At 39.2% G+C, this 18,305-nt stretch overlaps 1 protein-coding gene across 1 annotated transcript; it reads right to left on the bottom strand.

Moving 5' to 3' along the window:
- Positions 1 to 9,661: 9,661 nt before the first annotated feature.
- On the bottom strand, positions 9,662 to 17,645 carry LOC104442631 (uncharacterized protein At4g18490-like). Its single transcript, XM_039311696.1, has 16 exons — positions 17,556 to 17,645; positions 15,821 to 15,881; positions 15,352 to 15,478; positions 14,877 to 15,056; positions 14,013 to 14,747; positions 13,465 to 13,608; positions 13,242 to 13,379; positions 12,118 to 12,309; positions 11,872 to 12,037; positions 11,640 to 11,707; positions 11,514 to 11,553; positions 11,279 to 11,346; positions 11,150 to 11,189; positions 10,887 to 11,063; positions 10,060 to 10,349; positions 9,662 to 9,953 (listed from the first exon to the last, which is right to left on the bottom strand). Exons 2-15 carry the CDS (start codon positions 15,879 to 15,881, stop codon positions 10,152 to 10,154), a joined length of 2,334 nt encoding a protein of 777 aa, XP_039167630.1. The 5' UTR covers positions 17,556 to 17,645; the 3' UTR covers positions 9,662 to 9,953; positions 10,060 to 10,151.
- Positions 17,646 to 18,305: the final 660 nt, after the last annotated feature.

Below are 18,305 nucleotides of genomic sequence, written 5' to 3' on the forward strand. Positions count from 1 at the left end.
CAGCCGTTACAAACTCAAGCAAATGCCGTAGGAAAGTTATGGCATATATAGCATCATTATTCCCGTTATCTTATGTCAAAGCTCACCTTTTCAAAGTTTCGAGTCACTAAATCATATTATATGGAGTTTGGGAAATAGCATTTTCCGAGTCTCAAATATCTTGATCTCATAAAACTTTTGGTTCAAAATATTAGCTTAATTAATTAATTGAGAATTCTCTTAAAACCAATCTAACTCACTCATTAGGGTGAGACTTAGTTAAATTAAAGATTTTAGGAATGGATTAAGATGCATTGTCATCGCCATGCAAAATCCATGAAGAATAATCACCATGTTAGTGAAGGTTGACGAGAAGGCAGCGGATGACTTTTCAAAGAAGCAATTGTTTGTAGATAGGGAATGAAGCCAGAGATGCTCAGTTAAGCGGGAAGCTTTGAGATAGAGCACAATGGAGATCTACGTGTGTATCTTGTTTAATACCCCTTTTAAGCTTAGGCCTTATTTGATGGAATCCACCACCGCCAAAATGAGATGACACAACTTAAATTTACTTTTCTCATATCTGGCATGTCCCTATGTCATCATCAATTATCGAGATATATGTAATGGATTATATACATCGTTGAAATGCATGTTTGAGTCATATTTAAAAAGTCTTACATTAGAGAATTAATGTACAGTTATTATATTTTATTTTACTCATAACTGATTGGCTTGAACTTTTAAGTGAATGTGGATCCAATTGGAGATATTAGGTTTCGATTTGGGCTTCCTCATGGCAATCTCTCCGGTCTAGTTATTAAGCTATTGCTATGTGCTCCCAACAAATAGTAGCAAAGACGATAGTTGATTTGCAGCTCATTCCCAATGTATATTGGTGTTTGATGAATATCTCAAGTTGAGAACAACATAGATTCTAGGCAAGTTTCACGGTTTGCTCTAGTGAAAGAAACTAGTGATCACAATGGGCATTGCGGTATAAGAACGAGATCATGATGGTAGCCTTTATGGTTTAGTATGGATAAAGAGACTCGGGATGAAGGTGGAGTGTTGGAGATTTAAGTTCAGACATATTCTTGTAGAAATGTATCTAAATTAAGAGGGTGTGGACTTAAACTAAGCTTTGCATTGAGGAGAAGATTATTGAAATACATATTTGAATTGTGATAGAAAAGTCTCACATTGGAGAATCGGTTCATAACTTATTTTCTTGAAATTTTGAGTAAATGAGGGGTCAACTGAATAGATTGACAAGTTCAACGGCAAAAGAACGCTTCAAGTGCCATAACTTTGGCCAAAGGGACACTTAAGTGCCATAACTTACTAAAGGTACACTTAAGTGCCAAATTCAAAACCGGATCACTTGAGTGCCACTCCGGCCAAAGTCTCGCCAAAACGCCAACGTGGCGTATTTCCGGTGAAGCGCGCCCAAAACGACGCCGCTTTGCACGCCGACGTGGCCAAAACGGCGTGTTTTTGGGCCGACGTGGCAAAAAGAAAATTAAAAATTAATTAAATTAATTTTAAAATTAAATTTAGTTAAAATATTTAAAAATAATAATTTTAAAATTAAATTTATTTAAAATATTTTAAAAACTTTAAAAACCTTTAAAAAATTAAAAAAAAATTAAAAAAAATTAAAAAAATTAAAAAAAAAAAAAAAAAAAGGGAATGGGGAGGCGGCCGAGGGATCAGCCCTCGCCCGCCGCCGCCGGGAAGGGCCGGCGACGGCGGGGGAGGGTCGGCCGGGGTCGCGGCCCCGGCCAGGGGGCCGGCGACCCCGCCGACTCGCGGCGAGGGCTCGCGAGCCGCCCCGATTCCGGGGCGAGGGTCGCAGCCTCGCCAGATCCTCGCGAGGGTCGGCGCCTCGCCCGGCCGGCCAGGGCCTCCGCCCGCCGGGGGCGCCCGGCGGGCGGTGGCCTTGGCCCGGCGGGCGAGGGCCGCGACCCTCGCCGGATCCGGGCGAGGGCCGCGCGCCCCCAGATCTAGCGGGCGAGGGGCTCGCGCCCTCGCCGCCGGCCGACCGCGAGGGCCGCGAGCCTCGCCTGATCCAGCCGGCGAGGGCCGCGAGCCCTCGCCCAGATCGACCAGCGAGCCCTCGCCTGCATCCAGCCGGCGAGGGCTCGCGAGCCCTCGCCGCCGGCCGGCCGGGTCGCCGGCCCCGGCCAGGGCCCGGCGGCGGGCGGCGGCGGGCCGAGGGCCGATCCCCGCCCGCCTCCCCCGTTCCTTTTTTTTTTTTTTTTTTAAATTTTTTTAAAGTTTTTTAAATTTTTAAATATTATTTTTTAAAATATTTTAACTAAATTTAATTTTAAATTAAATTAAATTATTTATTTATTTATTTATTTTGTTCCACGTCGCCGAAACGACGCCGTTTGGCCACGTCAACGCAAAACGGCGCCGTTTTGGCCGCGCGCCGAAAAACGCCACATTGGCGTTTTGGCCGGATATTGGCCGGATTGGCACTTAAGTGATCTCTTTACTCCGATTTTGGCACTTAAGTGTACCTTTCGTAGTTATGGCACTTAAGTGTCCCTTTGGGCAAAGTTAAGGCACTTGAGGGGTCCGCACGTCCAAGTTCAACCTTGAGTTCCCTCTTGGCGATCTCCCAAATAAGATATTGGATTTTTGCTGCGCACTCCCAAGATAAACATATTGAGTGCATAGTCTGAGTTAAAAATTTTCATTTTCAAAAAGTCACCAAGAGCACCACTTTAAACTATTGAAGTATCTAGTCGAGCCAACCTTCAAATTTAAGCCGTTGATTTCATTATTTGTTGGGAATTCTATCATGTAATCATCTCTTTATTTTTCTCCCTATCCGTTTTACTAGATTTCAATGGTTTGTGAGTGGTCAAGAGAGTGTCGTATGATGTTGGGATATATTCAGTGAGAAAATATTAAAAGAATATTCAATCTTGGTGAGGTTGAGAACCCCACTACAGAGGATAGAAGGGCAAGAATTGATAATCTAGGTCTCTCTTAGCCGAATCACCACATTGGTAGGCAACTCCAGCAATACTACACACTCTTGATTTTTCAAGAAATCAAGGAATCATCCGAAATAGATAAATAGAAAATCAAAGAGAAGATAACGAGGGAGTGGGACGGCATTCTTGAGATTCCGCACTACACCATAGAACTTTCTTATCATAAATTGAACACTTTAGCTTGGCATCGTTGAGTTTTCCACTGAAAAAGGCAATGGGACAGTCTTCTTGGATGAGAATGGTGCCGATGACAGCATTAGAAGCATCACATGGAACCTCAATGATCGACAGTGCTAAAACAGGAGCGTCAGTGATATTTCTAGGCAGGCTTCGTGGTTTGCTGTCACGAAAGAGACTAGAGTTGAAGGATATTGTGATGTAGCAACATGGTCCCAATAGCAGCTTTCACGGTTGAGTCCGAAGAAAAAGAATAAGGATGAAAGTATGGTGTTAGAGATTCAAGTAAAAATATGGTGGTGCAGAAAGATATCTAAATTAATGGAGAGCAGAACCAGTACTAAACTTCACTCAAGGGGTGAATGCTGAAATGCATGTCTAAGTTATATTAGAAAAGTCACACATCAAAGAATTATCGTGATGTAGAGCAATTAATGATCCTAGTTAACTCATAACCTATGAACTTAATATTTTAACTGAAGGTTGATCTAATTAAATATGTTGACAGATTTGAGCTTATACTACCTCTTAGCAATCTTTCTAGGAAAGGTATCGGACTTCTAGTATGCTTTCACTATAAACAAATTGGTTCAACCAAGAAAGAAAACATAAGCATATTGGGCGCATAATATGAATCAAATCCTTTCATTTCCGAAAAGTCGCCAAGAGCCACCGTCTGAGCTATTGAAAAATCCAGTCAAACCTACCTTCGAAGTTTAAGCGGTCAATGTCGTTAATTCTTCTTGGGAATCAGGCCATGTCATTTTCTCTTTATTTTCCTCTCTATCCGTTTTGGTTTATATTTATGGTTCGTAAGTGGTCAAGATGGTGCCGTACCATGTCGGGATGCATTCGATGAGACAATGAAAGAAAAAAATTTCAATCATGGCGAGGTTGAAAACCCCACTACGAAAGATAGAAAGGCGAGACAGGATAATTTATGTTTCTCAACCGCATCACCGCATTGACAGGCAACTCCATCAATATAGAACGCTCTTGATCACTCAAGAAACCTAGGAATCCACCGAAAGAGATAAGAGAAAAACAAAGAGAAGACAACGAGGTAATGGGACGGCATTCTTTGAGAATACGCACTATATCATAAAGCTCTTCATCATAAATTGAACACTTTAGCTTGGCATCGCTGCGCTTTGCATCGAAAAAAGGCAATGGGACGGTCTTCTTGACTGAGAATGGCACCAATGACAGCATTAGAAGAATCGCATTGAACCTCAAAGATCGATACTGCTAAAGCCAGAGCTTAAGGGAATTTTTGTTTCGAGGTCAAAACTCTTCTGCACATTTTCGTTTCATTGAAACCTCTTCCCTTTTGAGTATTCGGTAATTGGGATAGTTGGACGGTCGTATTGCCACGATCATCCAGGTAGTGCGTGACATGCATTCATTGGAATTACATCACACCATTCTTTATGTGCAGATTTGTTTCCAATAGAAAATTGGACTAAACAGCGCTTGGAGACTTTAATTTCATTTCCCTTCTTTAGGCACTGAAACTTGTAAGGGTATTTAGGATGATCTTTCATCAGCAACTTCAACTTTCCCATCATTCATGCTGCTACAACATTAGATCGCAACTTCCTCCGTCAATAAAAGCATCACACACTTTGCCACGTGCCGTGCACTTTTAGGAGGAAATTACCCAAAAAAGTTATCAATTTCTTATAATTGTATCAATTCAGTCATAAACTTTTTTGATTGATTCAATCATAAACATTTTGCATTTTTATGCTAATTCAATCTAGTTGGTCAAATTAAACTTTTTTTTAGGTGACTTTAATCTATTCGGCCAAATTTGGCTGGCCAATACTAATGTAAACATTGCTGGCACTAGCTATCCAGCTGACACTAATGTAGACAATTTTTTATAGGCTTTTTTGATTTTTTTATCAAATTTTTAATATTTCCTTTTTCTTTTGTCTTTTTTTTTTTTTTTCCCATTCTTCCATCACCAGCTAGAGACAAGGGTTGGCAAGGTCAGCCTCGTAGGCCAATTTGATAAGAACGAGCCTTGCTAGATTTGGCAAGGCCTCGCCCTCACCAATGGCCGGCAAGGCTAATCTTGCCGGCACTCACCTATTGCTGGCAATGATTAACCAAAGAAAGAAGCAAAAGGTGATTAAGAAAAAAAGAGAAAAATAAAAGGAAAAATAAAATAAATAAATTAATTAAAAATAAATTATTATTAAAAATTTGTCCATGGTAGCAACGGCCGATCAAATTGGTTAGATGGACTAAATTATTACAAATATAAAAAAATTGATGACTGAACTGACAAAAAAAATTATGACTAAATTAGCATAATTGCAATATGTTTAATACTTTTTTGTTAACTTTCCCACACTTTGAGTGAAAAATGTTGTGGTGCAACCATCTTGACCTTTTGCACAGCCAAGACAGTGTTTAAGGTTTATCAATGATCAAGAAAGTGTTGGTAGAAATAGGGAAGCAAAAGTAGAGAACATATAAGAATTGGGGAAAGTACCAAAAAGTCTTGAATCTATTCCATTGGTACCAATTCAGTCCTAAATGTTTCAATTAAACCAAATTAATACTAAACATTTTTATATTGATACCGATTCAATCCATTTGGATAAATTAAGTAAAAAATTATTAACATGAATGCCAACTATTCTACATGCCACACCAGGCACTTACATAGATATTTTTAAATAATCTTTCGACTTTTTTACTTTTTTTTCCTTTTCTTTTCCTTTAGATTGTGGCTAGGACCAACCATGGCTGATGACTGACCATAGGAAAGGGCACGAATCTTGCGGCCTGGGCAAGGGTGGCCCTTACTAAATCTCGTGAGGTGTCAACCCTCAGTCCTTGAAGTGGCAAGGACCACCCTTACTAGAAGTTGCAAGGGTAGTCCTCGTGTAGGCCGTGGGGTTGAGCCCTCACCAGCAGCCAATCACTAGCTATGATTGGTACCAGCCATAGTCTAAAGGAAAGAAAAAGGGAAAAGAAAAAAATGAACAAAATTAAAAAAAGTAAAAAAAGAAAAGTTATTAAAAGAATTATTTAAAAAATCCACATTAGCACTAGTCATATTATATAAGATTGTTAGCGTCCACATCAGCAATTTGTAGTCTTAATTGATCAGATAGACTGAGTTAATACCAATGTAAAAATATTTAGGATTATTCAAAATTGAGTTAGTACCAATGCAATAAAGTTATGACTTTTTGGATATTTTTCTTTATAAGAATTGCATATTTTGATTTCTAAATTGTGTGTTACAATACACACACATAGAATCCCAAGTATTTAATATGAAAACATATTAAAAAATACCGTTTTTTGACAGCTATATTAAAAAATACCGTTGAAGATAATATTTTGAATCAATCTTAGAATGTGGACGTCTTGATTATGCTCTCATTTTGGAGAGGGCTGGAGATAAGTTTGATTCTGCTGTGAACTAGTATAGCCAGCAATGGACTAGGTCAATACCTATAAAGGTGGTGATTCAGCCAAAAGTGACATGGATTATCTAATCCGTTCCTACCCTCGGTACTTTTTTATTCATTCGTCCATTAAGCACGTCCCGACAAAAATTGCTATCATAGCTATTATTTTATTCAGCTCTTTGTACGTCCCAACCACAGGTAGAGTAATGATTTATTGAAGAAAGCGAATCGCAAGCTTCCCACCGGCCAGCGCTTCACCCAAGTTGTAAACCTAAACTACTTCGTATCAAAGAAACACAAGAACTCCTTCAATCCAGAGGAAACAAATAATATATATATACACATTCGGGAATAGGAATCCATGGCTAGATTCTTGCAAAACTATTCATGTGCGTGCAATAATGTTGGACAATCCCAAACGTTTGTTGTATAATATGGGAAAGTACGAATAAAAAATGATGTTTAGATTGCTATGATGTTAGTCGTCATATTTAGGATTGCACTTGTTGGCAAGTGATCATTCCCTTATGTGATGGCACATTCGAATTAAGTGTTCATGGAATAAATTATATTTCTACTTAAGGTTATTGAGTATTGTCACATGCTAAATCATAATATTAAAATTTCAGTTCTCCCAAAAACATATCCAAACACGGTTAATAACATTCGATTTTGTATTTATTGAAGCGCACTCCAAATACAACTGCAGCATCATGGACATCGGCTGGTTTCAACCCCGACAATGCACTCTCCTATGATCAAGCCACGACTTCCTTGACAGTTACTTGATACTAAATACTTAACGAAAACGAGAATTCAACATCAAACACATCATGATGACTGCATAGTCCTATATTATTTGCTGCGCTTACGTCTCATCCGAGCTTATGAGAAATTATAGCATGGTGCTGCGGATCAGGACCTTCCGGACTGACCCGTTTAGGCCTGACTGTCTCGAAATCATCACCAGTCACTGTATTAGGCGACTTGACAAGGACCGTCAACCTTTTGAATTCATGGACGAGAGTGCGAGCTTCGGAGCCGGTCCAGGAGAAGGCTACCAGCATCAGGCACATATATAATCCCAACCTGGTCATCGATCCTTCTGGTCAGATTACACTGTGGTTTTTGCTTGGGAGAGGACTACAATCGCTTGGTATTTATAGCCCTCACGTACCCTCACGTTCTCTCTCTCTCTCTCTCTCTGTGTTAAAAAAATTGAATCGAAGTGCCGAAACATAGGACTTCCCACAATCTACTCATCTGATAGGAACTCCCGAAACCCTTTTGCATATTTTATAAGGCACATTCCCCGCCAGTGGAGTCTTCATTACCAATGCCGTGCTTCATGAGTAATTACGAAAGCCTTTCTCGTCCCTTTATCTGGTCGAATTGAGTGACATTCAATCTTGGCTTCTTCCTTAGTACTCTACGTCGATTCAACCTTTAATCTGATCTACTCGACAATCTCGCAGATCCAGTTGTTGTCGCTATTCATCTTTTTTAAGGCTTCCAATCCCGGCCTTCTCTTGTTGAATTATCGTCCTCAACGAGTGTCCCTTCTTCCGCGTTCGGCCCGCAAGACAAAATGTCCCTTTCTCAGGATCTAGACAAATGATCCATCCACTTAGCAATCTTTGCAACTTGCTGAGATATAATAGAGAAAGGATAATTTTTCATAAAAATGTAATTAGATTTTAAAACTTACAAAAAGTGCAATTAAATTCTAATACTTGTAAAATTGGCACAATCTTAGTCATTCCGTTAACTTCGTCCAATTTAGGTAATAGAAAATGCTGACGCGACTTTTTTTAGTATTTTTTCTCTCCTATGTGATGCTAATTTGACTAAACACATGAAGGATAATGCTTAAAAGATGTCCTTTGATCCAACTATGATTTTTTAAATCTAACTATTATTTAAATTAGAATAATAAATAAATAATTTTAAAAATAAAACAAAAGAAGGCACAATAGCGAGGGCCTGCAACACCACCATCGCCGACCAGTGGTCGGCAAGGGTCGCCAAGTGAAGACCTATAGCAACAAGGGCCAACAGCCCTTGCCCGATGTGAAGGAGGGCTAGTGACCACCGCTGACCACTAGTTGGTCATCCCCCACCAAAGACCTTTCAAGCAATAGTAGGGCAGTGATGGTAAGGGCCCAATAGACTCTCATTGTTCTGCCTTCTTCCTTTTTTCTTACAAAATTATATTAAAATTAAATTTAAATCAAAATGATATCATTTTAGTAATTATGTTTCATGTTTTGGCCATGTCATTGCCACATAGAAGAGATAAATTATTCTAAAAAGCAACATCAATTTTTTATGTTACCAAATTTGGATAGAGTTAATGGAAAGACTCAATTATGCTAATCTGACAAGTTTTAGAATTTAATTATATTTTTTATAAGTTTTAAAACTAAAGTGTATATTTGTGATAAGTTTTGAAACTTTCAACACAGTTATCCCTAATATATTTTACAACATGGGAACTTAAGCTGTCAAAATCAACCATTGCAAACTCCATATATAAGTTTAGATACTGGATCGCGGGGTCTCCAGTTTGTGCTCCAACTGTTGCAATAATTTTGGAAAAGTATTAGGTCCGCACATTTCACACATTCAGTCTTCTACTACCGGCATTCGCATCAGGAGGCATTGAGATATCAAAATTAGTGCACTCTTTATTAGCTGAAACGTTTGGAACTTCATATCGCTCAGGCCGACCATGAGGAAAGTAATGTCATTCATGATCTTCTCTAGTACATTTCCAGGGGCAGCCGTAATCGAACCCGATATCTTGGAGAACTCTTGACAGCAATTCTGGACCTTTTTTGCATAGAGGTGGTCAATAAGATAAATGAAGATAAAGAAGATATGATTTGCGACCTTTTTTGCATAGAGGTTGTGCAACATGTGACAGTTCAAATGTCGCACAATCCAAAGTTTCATATTGCCACTGCCCTGGCTTTCCCACTGTTAAGAAATCACACTAAGTCGAGACGCGGATTTTTCTTTCGTAATGACCTCCAGGACGAAACTGGGTGCTCTCTAGTGAAAGGAAATAACAAGCCGAGATTGGACAATTACGAATGCTAAGTTTAGAAGTCTGGTCCGTATTTGAAACATTGACGGCATCCCATGAAAACAAGGAGAAGAAAAATATAGGCTTGATTCAGCAAGGCACCCGGAAATGTCCTTGGAATTTCATCCCAAACCGACAGGGTGCCAAAAAAGAGACCTTCAAATACATGCAGGAAGCCAGTATGCTTCCACAATCCAAAAGTCCGAGAAACAAGTCTGCATATACTTTCCTGATTCATCATTGCTCCCATGTTCAGATGAGTGTCTGCGCAAGGAGACACGCATGATCTATTCTGTCTGGGTGTGATTCGTACGCGATCATATATGTTATGTGTTTTTGAGAGAGAGAGAGAGAGAGGCAAAGTAGATACCTCGTCTGATGCAACTTCAAGTGTGAATCTCCTTGGACATGAGCCCTGATGCATACTTTTGCACCCTATGGATGTTTTATCTGATCAAGGAATTACAAAGATATGCCAAAGGGGAAAAGAAACATATCATGAACAGCCCAAAGAACATCCTGTGAAATTATTGATAACCAGAAGGATATCTGTTCTTCGTAGATGGGATGATTAAGCATTAGTAGATAGTTGTTGGTCACAAGTGATCGAACAAGCAATTCTTTAGCTTCTTCCTGCTTCTTCTTTAGCATGTTGCAGATCTGTAAAACAATTTCCTTAGGCAGCCAATGTTTCACCAGCAGAAGGATCACAACGATAGTAGAATAGAAAAGAGGCAACAGTTCAATGCCCTTCTGTGCAATATCCTCAGTCTATGTTCCAATGGCCTTCTGAAAACTCAATTGCTCATGACAGACCTTTAATTATGGAAATTAGCTATAAAGTACTATAGATTCATCCTTAATGATAACTACGCCGGACTGTAGAAGACATCATAATTCCCAAATTAGGGAGGTTCTCTTCATCAATTGATTTCTAGTTGTACAAATTCAATATATGAAGATGCTTTACCACTCATCCAGTAAGCCACAGAAAGTTGTCTATGGACAACTACTCCCTGTAACTTGACAATCTCATATATTCTTTTCCTAGAGCTTTGTTGTCTCTATTATTGTCCCTCTATTATAATCTTCATGGTCTCTGATTATAGTCTACAATGCATATAACTGATCGCCAAAGCCAAGAAGTGCATAAGCAACTCATTTATGGCAAAAAAATGTTAACCGTAATTCACTTACATCTTCAAGTTCCTTGGTATAAGCTTCAGCCTTTTCAACATTTTCATCAGATTCCATGACCGATGGACTTCCAATTTCGGTGGACCTTGCCTTAGGAGAGATCTTAAGCTGAAATTTAGGATGGTCACCAGACAGACTGTCCGTTTTGCTTTGATCGGTGTTCTCATGATTGCAAACCTGACATGTATAATCTAAGAAACCAGCAAGGAACGAGTTTCAACTCTGTTGAAATAGAAAAACTTAAGAAGGTTCTGTCCATTTACCTGTTCTGTGACAACAGCTTTGGAGGATTCTCTGAAACTTCTGAAGTGCCAAGGGTAAGAACGTTACTTCCACAAACAAAACCCAGTCACAGGAGTGAGGATAGTGAAGTTATTAGCACTCTTCTTCACCTTTTTTCACTAGGAGATTCAGAGGGCCATTCCGGTGGACTAAATGACATCAAATTGGCAACTGACCCCTGCAGAATAGACACTCATGGCTTCTAATGCATTACAAAATAATTATATTTGCAACACCCTATTGAAGAGGTGTAAGGTATTACTTGGAAGTCAAGAGTAAACAATAGAAAGGAACCTCAGATGATTTCCCTTATGAATTGAGAAGTGGCTGGTTTTATTGATTTACCTGTTCTGTGACAACAGTTTTGGAGGAATCTCTGAAACTTCTAAAGTGTCAAGAGTAAGAACATTACTTCCACAAACAAAACCCAGTCACAGGAGCTAGCATAATGGAGTTATTAATAATTCTCACCTTTTCTCACTTGGAGACTGAGAGAGCTGTTTTAATGGACTAAATGGCATTAAATTGTCATCTGATCCCTGCAATATAGACACTCACGGCTTCTAATGCATTACAAAACAACATCCCCATAAGTATATTTGTAATGCCCATTTTTTTTTTTTTTTTTGGGTCCAAACGTAACACCCTATTGAAGAGGGGTAATTTATTACTTCGAAGTGAAGAGCAAACAACAGAAAGGAACCTCATATGATTTCCGCTTTAAGGATGACTTGAGAAGTGATCCGTTTTCGGTGCTTTTGCTACAATGAGGTAATGCTCGCATAGCCATAATTTGCTCAGAGTCCCTCATGGAACTGATTTCCTCTGTAGGATTAGAACCAAGTTGGCCTTCTTTGGTTCTTATGGCCCTGCGCATATTGACATCTTGATCTCTAAAAGTATCTATGGTTTCAAATACCAGGACATAAAGTTGCAATGCAGTTTAGACCTCATCATTCTCAAGCTAGAAAGATGAAAAGCCCTCTTGGCAGAATTAAGAGAGTTACTGTTCTTCACATCAACATTTCTGACCCTTGAATCCTTAAAAGACTCCTTGCTGGAATTCGTGACTTCAGGATTCACGCATCTCTTATCAGTTGGTTTTGACAACTCATTTAAACTGCTCGTCTTGCATAGAGAACTGCAAAAGTTTAGAGCAAGCAGATTAAGAATGCTGGGTTGAAGGTCTAATCCGATATATGCAATCTACTTGTTAGAGCTGGCAATGTCTAAGACAGGATATGACATGACATGAACAGCGTCAAGCATAAAACTGATATGACATGACATTGACACATCTTTTCTGTAATGAGAAGTTATTTCAGTCTTGAAAGTAAATATCATTTAAAGGAATATCACTTTCCCACATGACTCAAAAGGTTCAAACTGAACATGAACATATCATGCTACAGCAGATTGTGAACCCTACTTCCAGGCATAATTTAGTCATATTTTACCAGAGAAAAAGATGTCAATATCCACTTCAAAACATACTATGAAGGATTTAACGAGCTTTCTTGGCCAATAATAAAGGGAGACTTGGACTTAAAAGACAATTGCAAGTAAAGGTTAATAATTTCAGCTGAAAAGCTTTAATTTCATCAACGGCAACCTATAATCAAGAACATCATAAGATTTTTCATGTGCATCTACATATGCGTTCATCAAACTATTAATATACAACAAATTCAAATAAATCTACATATCTGTTGATCAAACTAGTAATATACAGCAATTAGGAGAGTGTCCAATGTCTCAAGGCAAACTATGATATACCATCAAAAGAAAAAAAAGAAAAAAAAAATCTCATTTTACCCTAATTGAAAGTCCATTGGATAATAGGAGACCAATAACCAGACCAAATTTATATGCCAAAAATGTAAACTCTGCCTTTTTCTCTTTTGTGTTTGTGTGTGGGTGGGGGAGTGGCAGTGGGGAGGAGATAACTTACACATTATTCACTCACTGTTGGCTACTCTTAAATGAAGTACATGGGAAAAAGAAAATGCTAGAATTTGAACAAAATTTCAAACAGCTCCACAATTACAACTTGATTTGGTACAGATGCCTCACCCCAGTTGAGAAGTGGGTCTCACACTGATATGGCATCCAGCCAGAGGAGGTTGCCTTTTTGTTTGCTCCCTTGCCTGTGAATTTAGACCAACGAGCGACTTTCCCCCAACTTGAGAATCCTTGGCATTATCTCCCAACCTGTTGAAGATTGCATAAACCATGTGACGGTATAAAGAATTGAATGTCCAATCAGTGAAACTAGAATCAAAAAGAAAATCTTCACCTAGTTTCATTTAGATGTAAAGAAGCAAGTCCTTTGCTGCTAAATTGAGTAAGCTTTCTCCCAGTTGATGGTTCTCGAGAAGACTGACTCGTAGTTTCCTCTGATCTCTTGAAACGATTCGAGTGGGCTTGTCCAGGCTCTCTACTGGTAAAGAAAGAGGACAATATATAACTGCTGGCTCTCCATTTGGGACATTTACATACTACTAAAACTGAGCTAAGAAGTGCAAAAATGTTATGCTGTTGATTCACCAATCTTTTTATTGAACTCTGGAAATCACCATAAAATGCATCAACATGATAGCAAGAGCTCAATGAATGAGCGATCAAACTGAAAATCACAACAACTTGCTTTCCCGTCCTTAATATTTAAGTTATGGATGCATATGCTTTCTAAATTTTCACAAAATCGACCATCAAGAATCCATGTCTCTTAAAAGGAGACATTAATGGCCCATTGGTCTAATTTGGCATGGCAGAAACATGCCAATAATATAGATTCCCTCTCATTCCTCTCATCACTAAAAGGTAAGGGATAAAGGGGACAACCTGAAAACAGCCATTTCACTATCATGCAGTACTTTACTTGGGATAATACAGGCTGTATCATTAAGACTTGTCACAGGCTTGGCGTCTTTGTTGTCAGCCTTAGTAGCATTCAATGTATCAAGAAAAGGTTTATTGCTTCCATTTGCCTCCCCTGGTGTTCCTGGAACATGTGGCACACTTGAACCTTCTGACTGCATGTTGCCATGAGAATATGTGGCTTCCCCTACTGATTCTTCCCTGTAACTCTGCTCTTCACCCAAAGTGCAATTTAAACTGTTGAAAATAGGCAGATCTTTTCTTGGAAGCTCTGGGATGGTACTTAAATTTGCATCAACCCCAGGCTGAATATGTACTTCTCTTGACGCTGTTTTGTCTGATGAATGATCTTGTTGATCAGATTCATAAGAACACGCACTGTTTGTCCTTTGGAAAGAAGATTGTTCTGTAATTGAATTTCTACAGGCTGTGGGCTTTGGCACCCAATCCAGACTTGGGTTAGGCATAGAAGTTGACATTACAGAAGTTCCTACTTGAATCTCTGGTGTACCCACACAGCATGATGATTGAACATTATCAATCATAGCATTATCCTCAGAGTCAGGAATTGCCTCAGGAAGGCGAGTTTTCGAGCCCTGGTGCTCATTCATCTCTGATGATCTCCCTTTGCTTCCTATAACCTTCTTCCCACCTTGTTCTCCCTCAGTCATGGGTGAATCAAGATTAAAGCCATCCAACCTGGATAGCACAAATGACTGCTAAGTTCCTAGATTGCAACCAAAAGTCATGATGTTTCCCTTCACTATAAAACATAACCTTATGTATCAAAGAATATGCCCTAGTGTATACATTGTGAAACTGTCTTACTCATTAAAATCAAAGGAGAAAGAAAATCTTTTCTTGGAATTTCCTTCATCAGGTGATTCTGCTTCATTTCTGTCCTTGTTTGGAGATTTCTTAGATGGATGAGAGAAATCAAGATCTGGCATATCCACTTTGAATGATGAAAACTTGTCAAAGTCGCCATCAAGGTTAAAATCGACATCCCTGAAAAAGGTTTCTTAATAATCAATGCACAGAAAGCAGAGATATATCCCCCCTCATAACAAGTAAGATGGTAATAAGCTTTCATGCATCTTCACCACCATCCGTTGTTTTGAACGATTCTTGAAGTTGTTGAATGATATGTGAAGCATGACTCACTTAATCACCATGGGCATTATTCTCCAGAAAGCGGTAATTGTACAGGGACACGTAACCAACACAAGTATGAAGATAGAATATTAAAGTTAGGTTCACATCCATACCAGTTTATTACTCCTACACTTTAAGTTTCGCTTACAGTTTATCAAAGTTGAATTTCTTTGTTTTGCCTTTGCCAACTGTATCAAAGCTAAAATCCACTGCATCATCTTCTGCCACAGACAACGACTTCCAGGAGGTCAGGAACTCCTTTCCAAATTCAGCATCTGTTGAAATCAGATTTAACATTAAGCTGTGACCTACGTATCTGACCTTCATAAGGCATGGCCAGAAATGTGTACAAGCAATCATCCTAATCAATGACAAGGATGAAAACCAATTTTAATGTAAAGAAAGCTTTCATTTGATTTCAAGTACACGAAAAGTGTGCTGAATTAATTATTGACCACAATATCCAAAAGAGCCATAGGTCAGGCCATATTATATTAACAATATTAACCTAAACGAATTTATTAGGTTTGAAATAGAGAAATATGCCTCTTTTTGGTATCATTTCACATCTGAAGTGAATTAACTGTATTTTGAGATTTCTCAAGCTTTCAGAGTACCTAGTAATGATTTATCCTCTTTCTGATTCACCACTGCCGTGTCCTTAGGTGATTCTGCCATCTGCAAGGGAAAGAGTGAGGATAGCATTGAGAGAGAGAGAGAGAGAGAGAGAGAGAGAGAGAATATAAATGGCCCTTAGAATTTACAAAAGAAAAGGGAGAATTAATTTCAAACCCCTTAGGCTGGCTAAACTACAGAGCAACCTCTTCTCCTCTCTTCATAAAAGCAAAATCTCTTTATTAAAACATGGAATCTATAACATTTTTGCACTTATCTTTTGCAGAAGCATATATAAACTAGCCTAGGAGGGACCTTAGCCAGTCCATTAAAGTGAAAAACTCACACTTGACATATAAACAGTTCATACAGGTGCGGCATTTACTTATACAAAGTGGTTAGGTGGAGAATTGCAAGCTTTAAATTTAAGACTGTGCGACCAAAAACACCCATATGTGCATGCCAGATTCATTTTTCATCCTTCCACAAATGCAAAGGCAAAGGATCTCCAATTCGACAGCAATAATGAGGTGGACAGCTAATCACCACGGAAAAGGAATGATCATTTCAAGATTTCTATGCCTTGATTCAAGTGGGACATGAGTCTCACATACTCCTTATATGAAATGTCCGAAGGAGTTCCACTAGACCACAAGTGGAAACCACTATAGCTATTGCAAAGGATGAACAAATAATGCAGTATTAAACGGTTCACACAAGGGCAAAGCACAGGGCTAGTCCAGTATAATCTATCCCAAGAAAAGAACACGCATGCTATTTTAACATGAGAAACCATAGCATTGAGGTTTAGCAGATGAATTAATGGCTGTCTTATGACAGCCTTAAATATATAGGTCCACCTATCGCATTCAGATCATCCGATTTCCAGCACAGTGAAGTTCAATTAAAATGAATGTTACTTGGAAAAAGAAGAAGAAGAAGAAGAAGAAGAAGAAGAATACATCAGAAGAGCTTCTTATAGTGTCATCATTTCTACAAAAAGAGATGCCGTGAAATAGCACTATCTCTGCATGAAACTGTCCTGAGCAGCAAAGAATCTCCTACTCGTACCTCAGAAGTCAAGACAATGAGAAGGTAAATGCTGTCAGAAGTCAAGACAATGAGAAGGTAAATGCTGTAAGGCATAGCGATTTTCTCTAAATAAGCGTCTATACTGCGGTGAAACTGCAAGGAGCTACAGACTCCCAGCAAAAGGCTAACAGAAAATCTGAACACAAATCTATCTACAAGCTAGCTCCACCCGGTTTCTGAAGTCAAATGTACCGGAATACTCCCAGAGGTATATCAGAGAGAGATAAACGCAGCAATTAAGGAGAAATTCTCCCCTGCGCCTAACCTACAAAATCATAGACGATGCTCGAAGGGACTTGGTAAAGCCAATCTACGACGATCACAAAGAGGTCTTCTGAAATCAAACGGACTCCCTGCCGGACGGAGGATGGGAGACGCAAAACGAAGGCGGGACAGTGAGAGACGAGGCACGACGAAGGCGAGAGTCCGAAGGAACTCCTCATCGGAAAAGTTCGCACCTCATCAGATTCACCATCGGAGAAACTAAGCGCGCTCGTGTGAAGCACCTCTGCTCAAGACTATGAAACGATCAGCGAACACCGATGTTTCAGAGGTACGGAGCAGCGAGACTCCGAAGAAGCCATAGCCAGAAGAAGAAATCGACGGATTGCGAAAGCTCGAGATCGATTCGCACGTCGACATTACCTTCCTTGCGATCGCGACAGGGAGCGAGCTCGAGCTTGGGAGAGAGAGAGAGAGATTGAGTGACTTTGAATGGAGATGAGAGAGAAAGTAATCTGGTTTTCCTACAGGTTTTGAATGGCGACTCTTTATATATGTGAGAGAGAGAGTAGCTTTGAAAGAAGGCGGGACCGGAAAGCGACGGGAATTCGACGGAGGTTCGCCTGAGCGATTCGTCATGCGCTGGCCGGAAGTTTTCCCGATTAGACGGAGAATATTCCGATTTTCCCCCTGCAGGGGATGCATTTCCGTAAGTAGTACCTAGGAAACGTTCCAATAGACCCAGATCTTTGCATCCAAAAAAAAAATCTTCACCGTCGATCATGTGGACCCAAACTTGATCAACAACATGATCACCAATAACGTACCTAATTCCAAACTCGTACAGAGAGACTAATTCCACAATACGGAATATTTAGGCCGCTTTGAGGCTTCGCTCCACAAAAGTTGAATGGATTGACTAGGCCTTTTGAAATTTATGTTGAATATCTAAGTTTTTCTTTTCTTTAAACAATTTACAATAAATATTTCCTTTTTGGTGTGTAATTTTGTAAATAAACTCTCCTAATTACTCTAACTGAGTAATAAATATGGGAAACATTTCTTTCTTAATGTGATAAATTATAATTACGCCAGCAAGAAAACAACCTTTGATATACTTACGTTTTCATTTTATATGAAATGTTCATTACTTTTTAGTAGTCAACCTTCGGT

This window comes from Eucalyptus grandis, chromosome 4 (genome assembly GCF_016545825.1).
Source record: "Eucalyptus grandis isolate ANBG69807.140 chromosome 4, ASM1654582v1, whole genome shotgun sequence".
NCBI classification, from domain to species: Eukaryota; Viridiplantae; Streptophyta; class Magnoliopsida; order Myrtales; family Myrtaceae; genus Eucalyptus; species Eucalyptus grandis.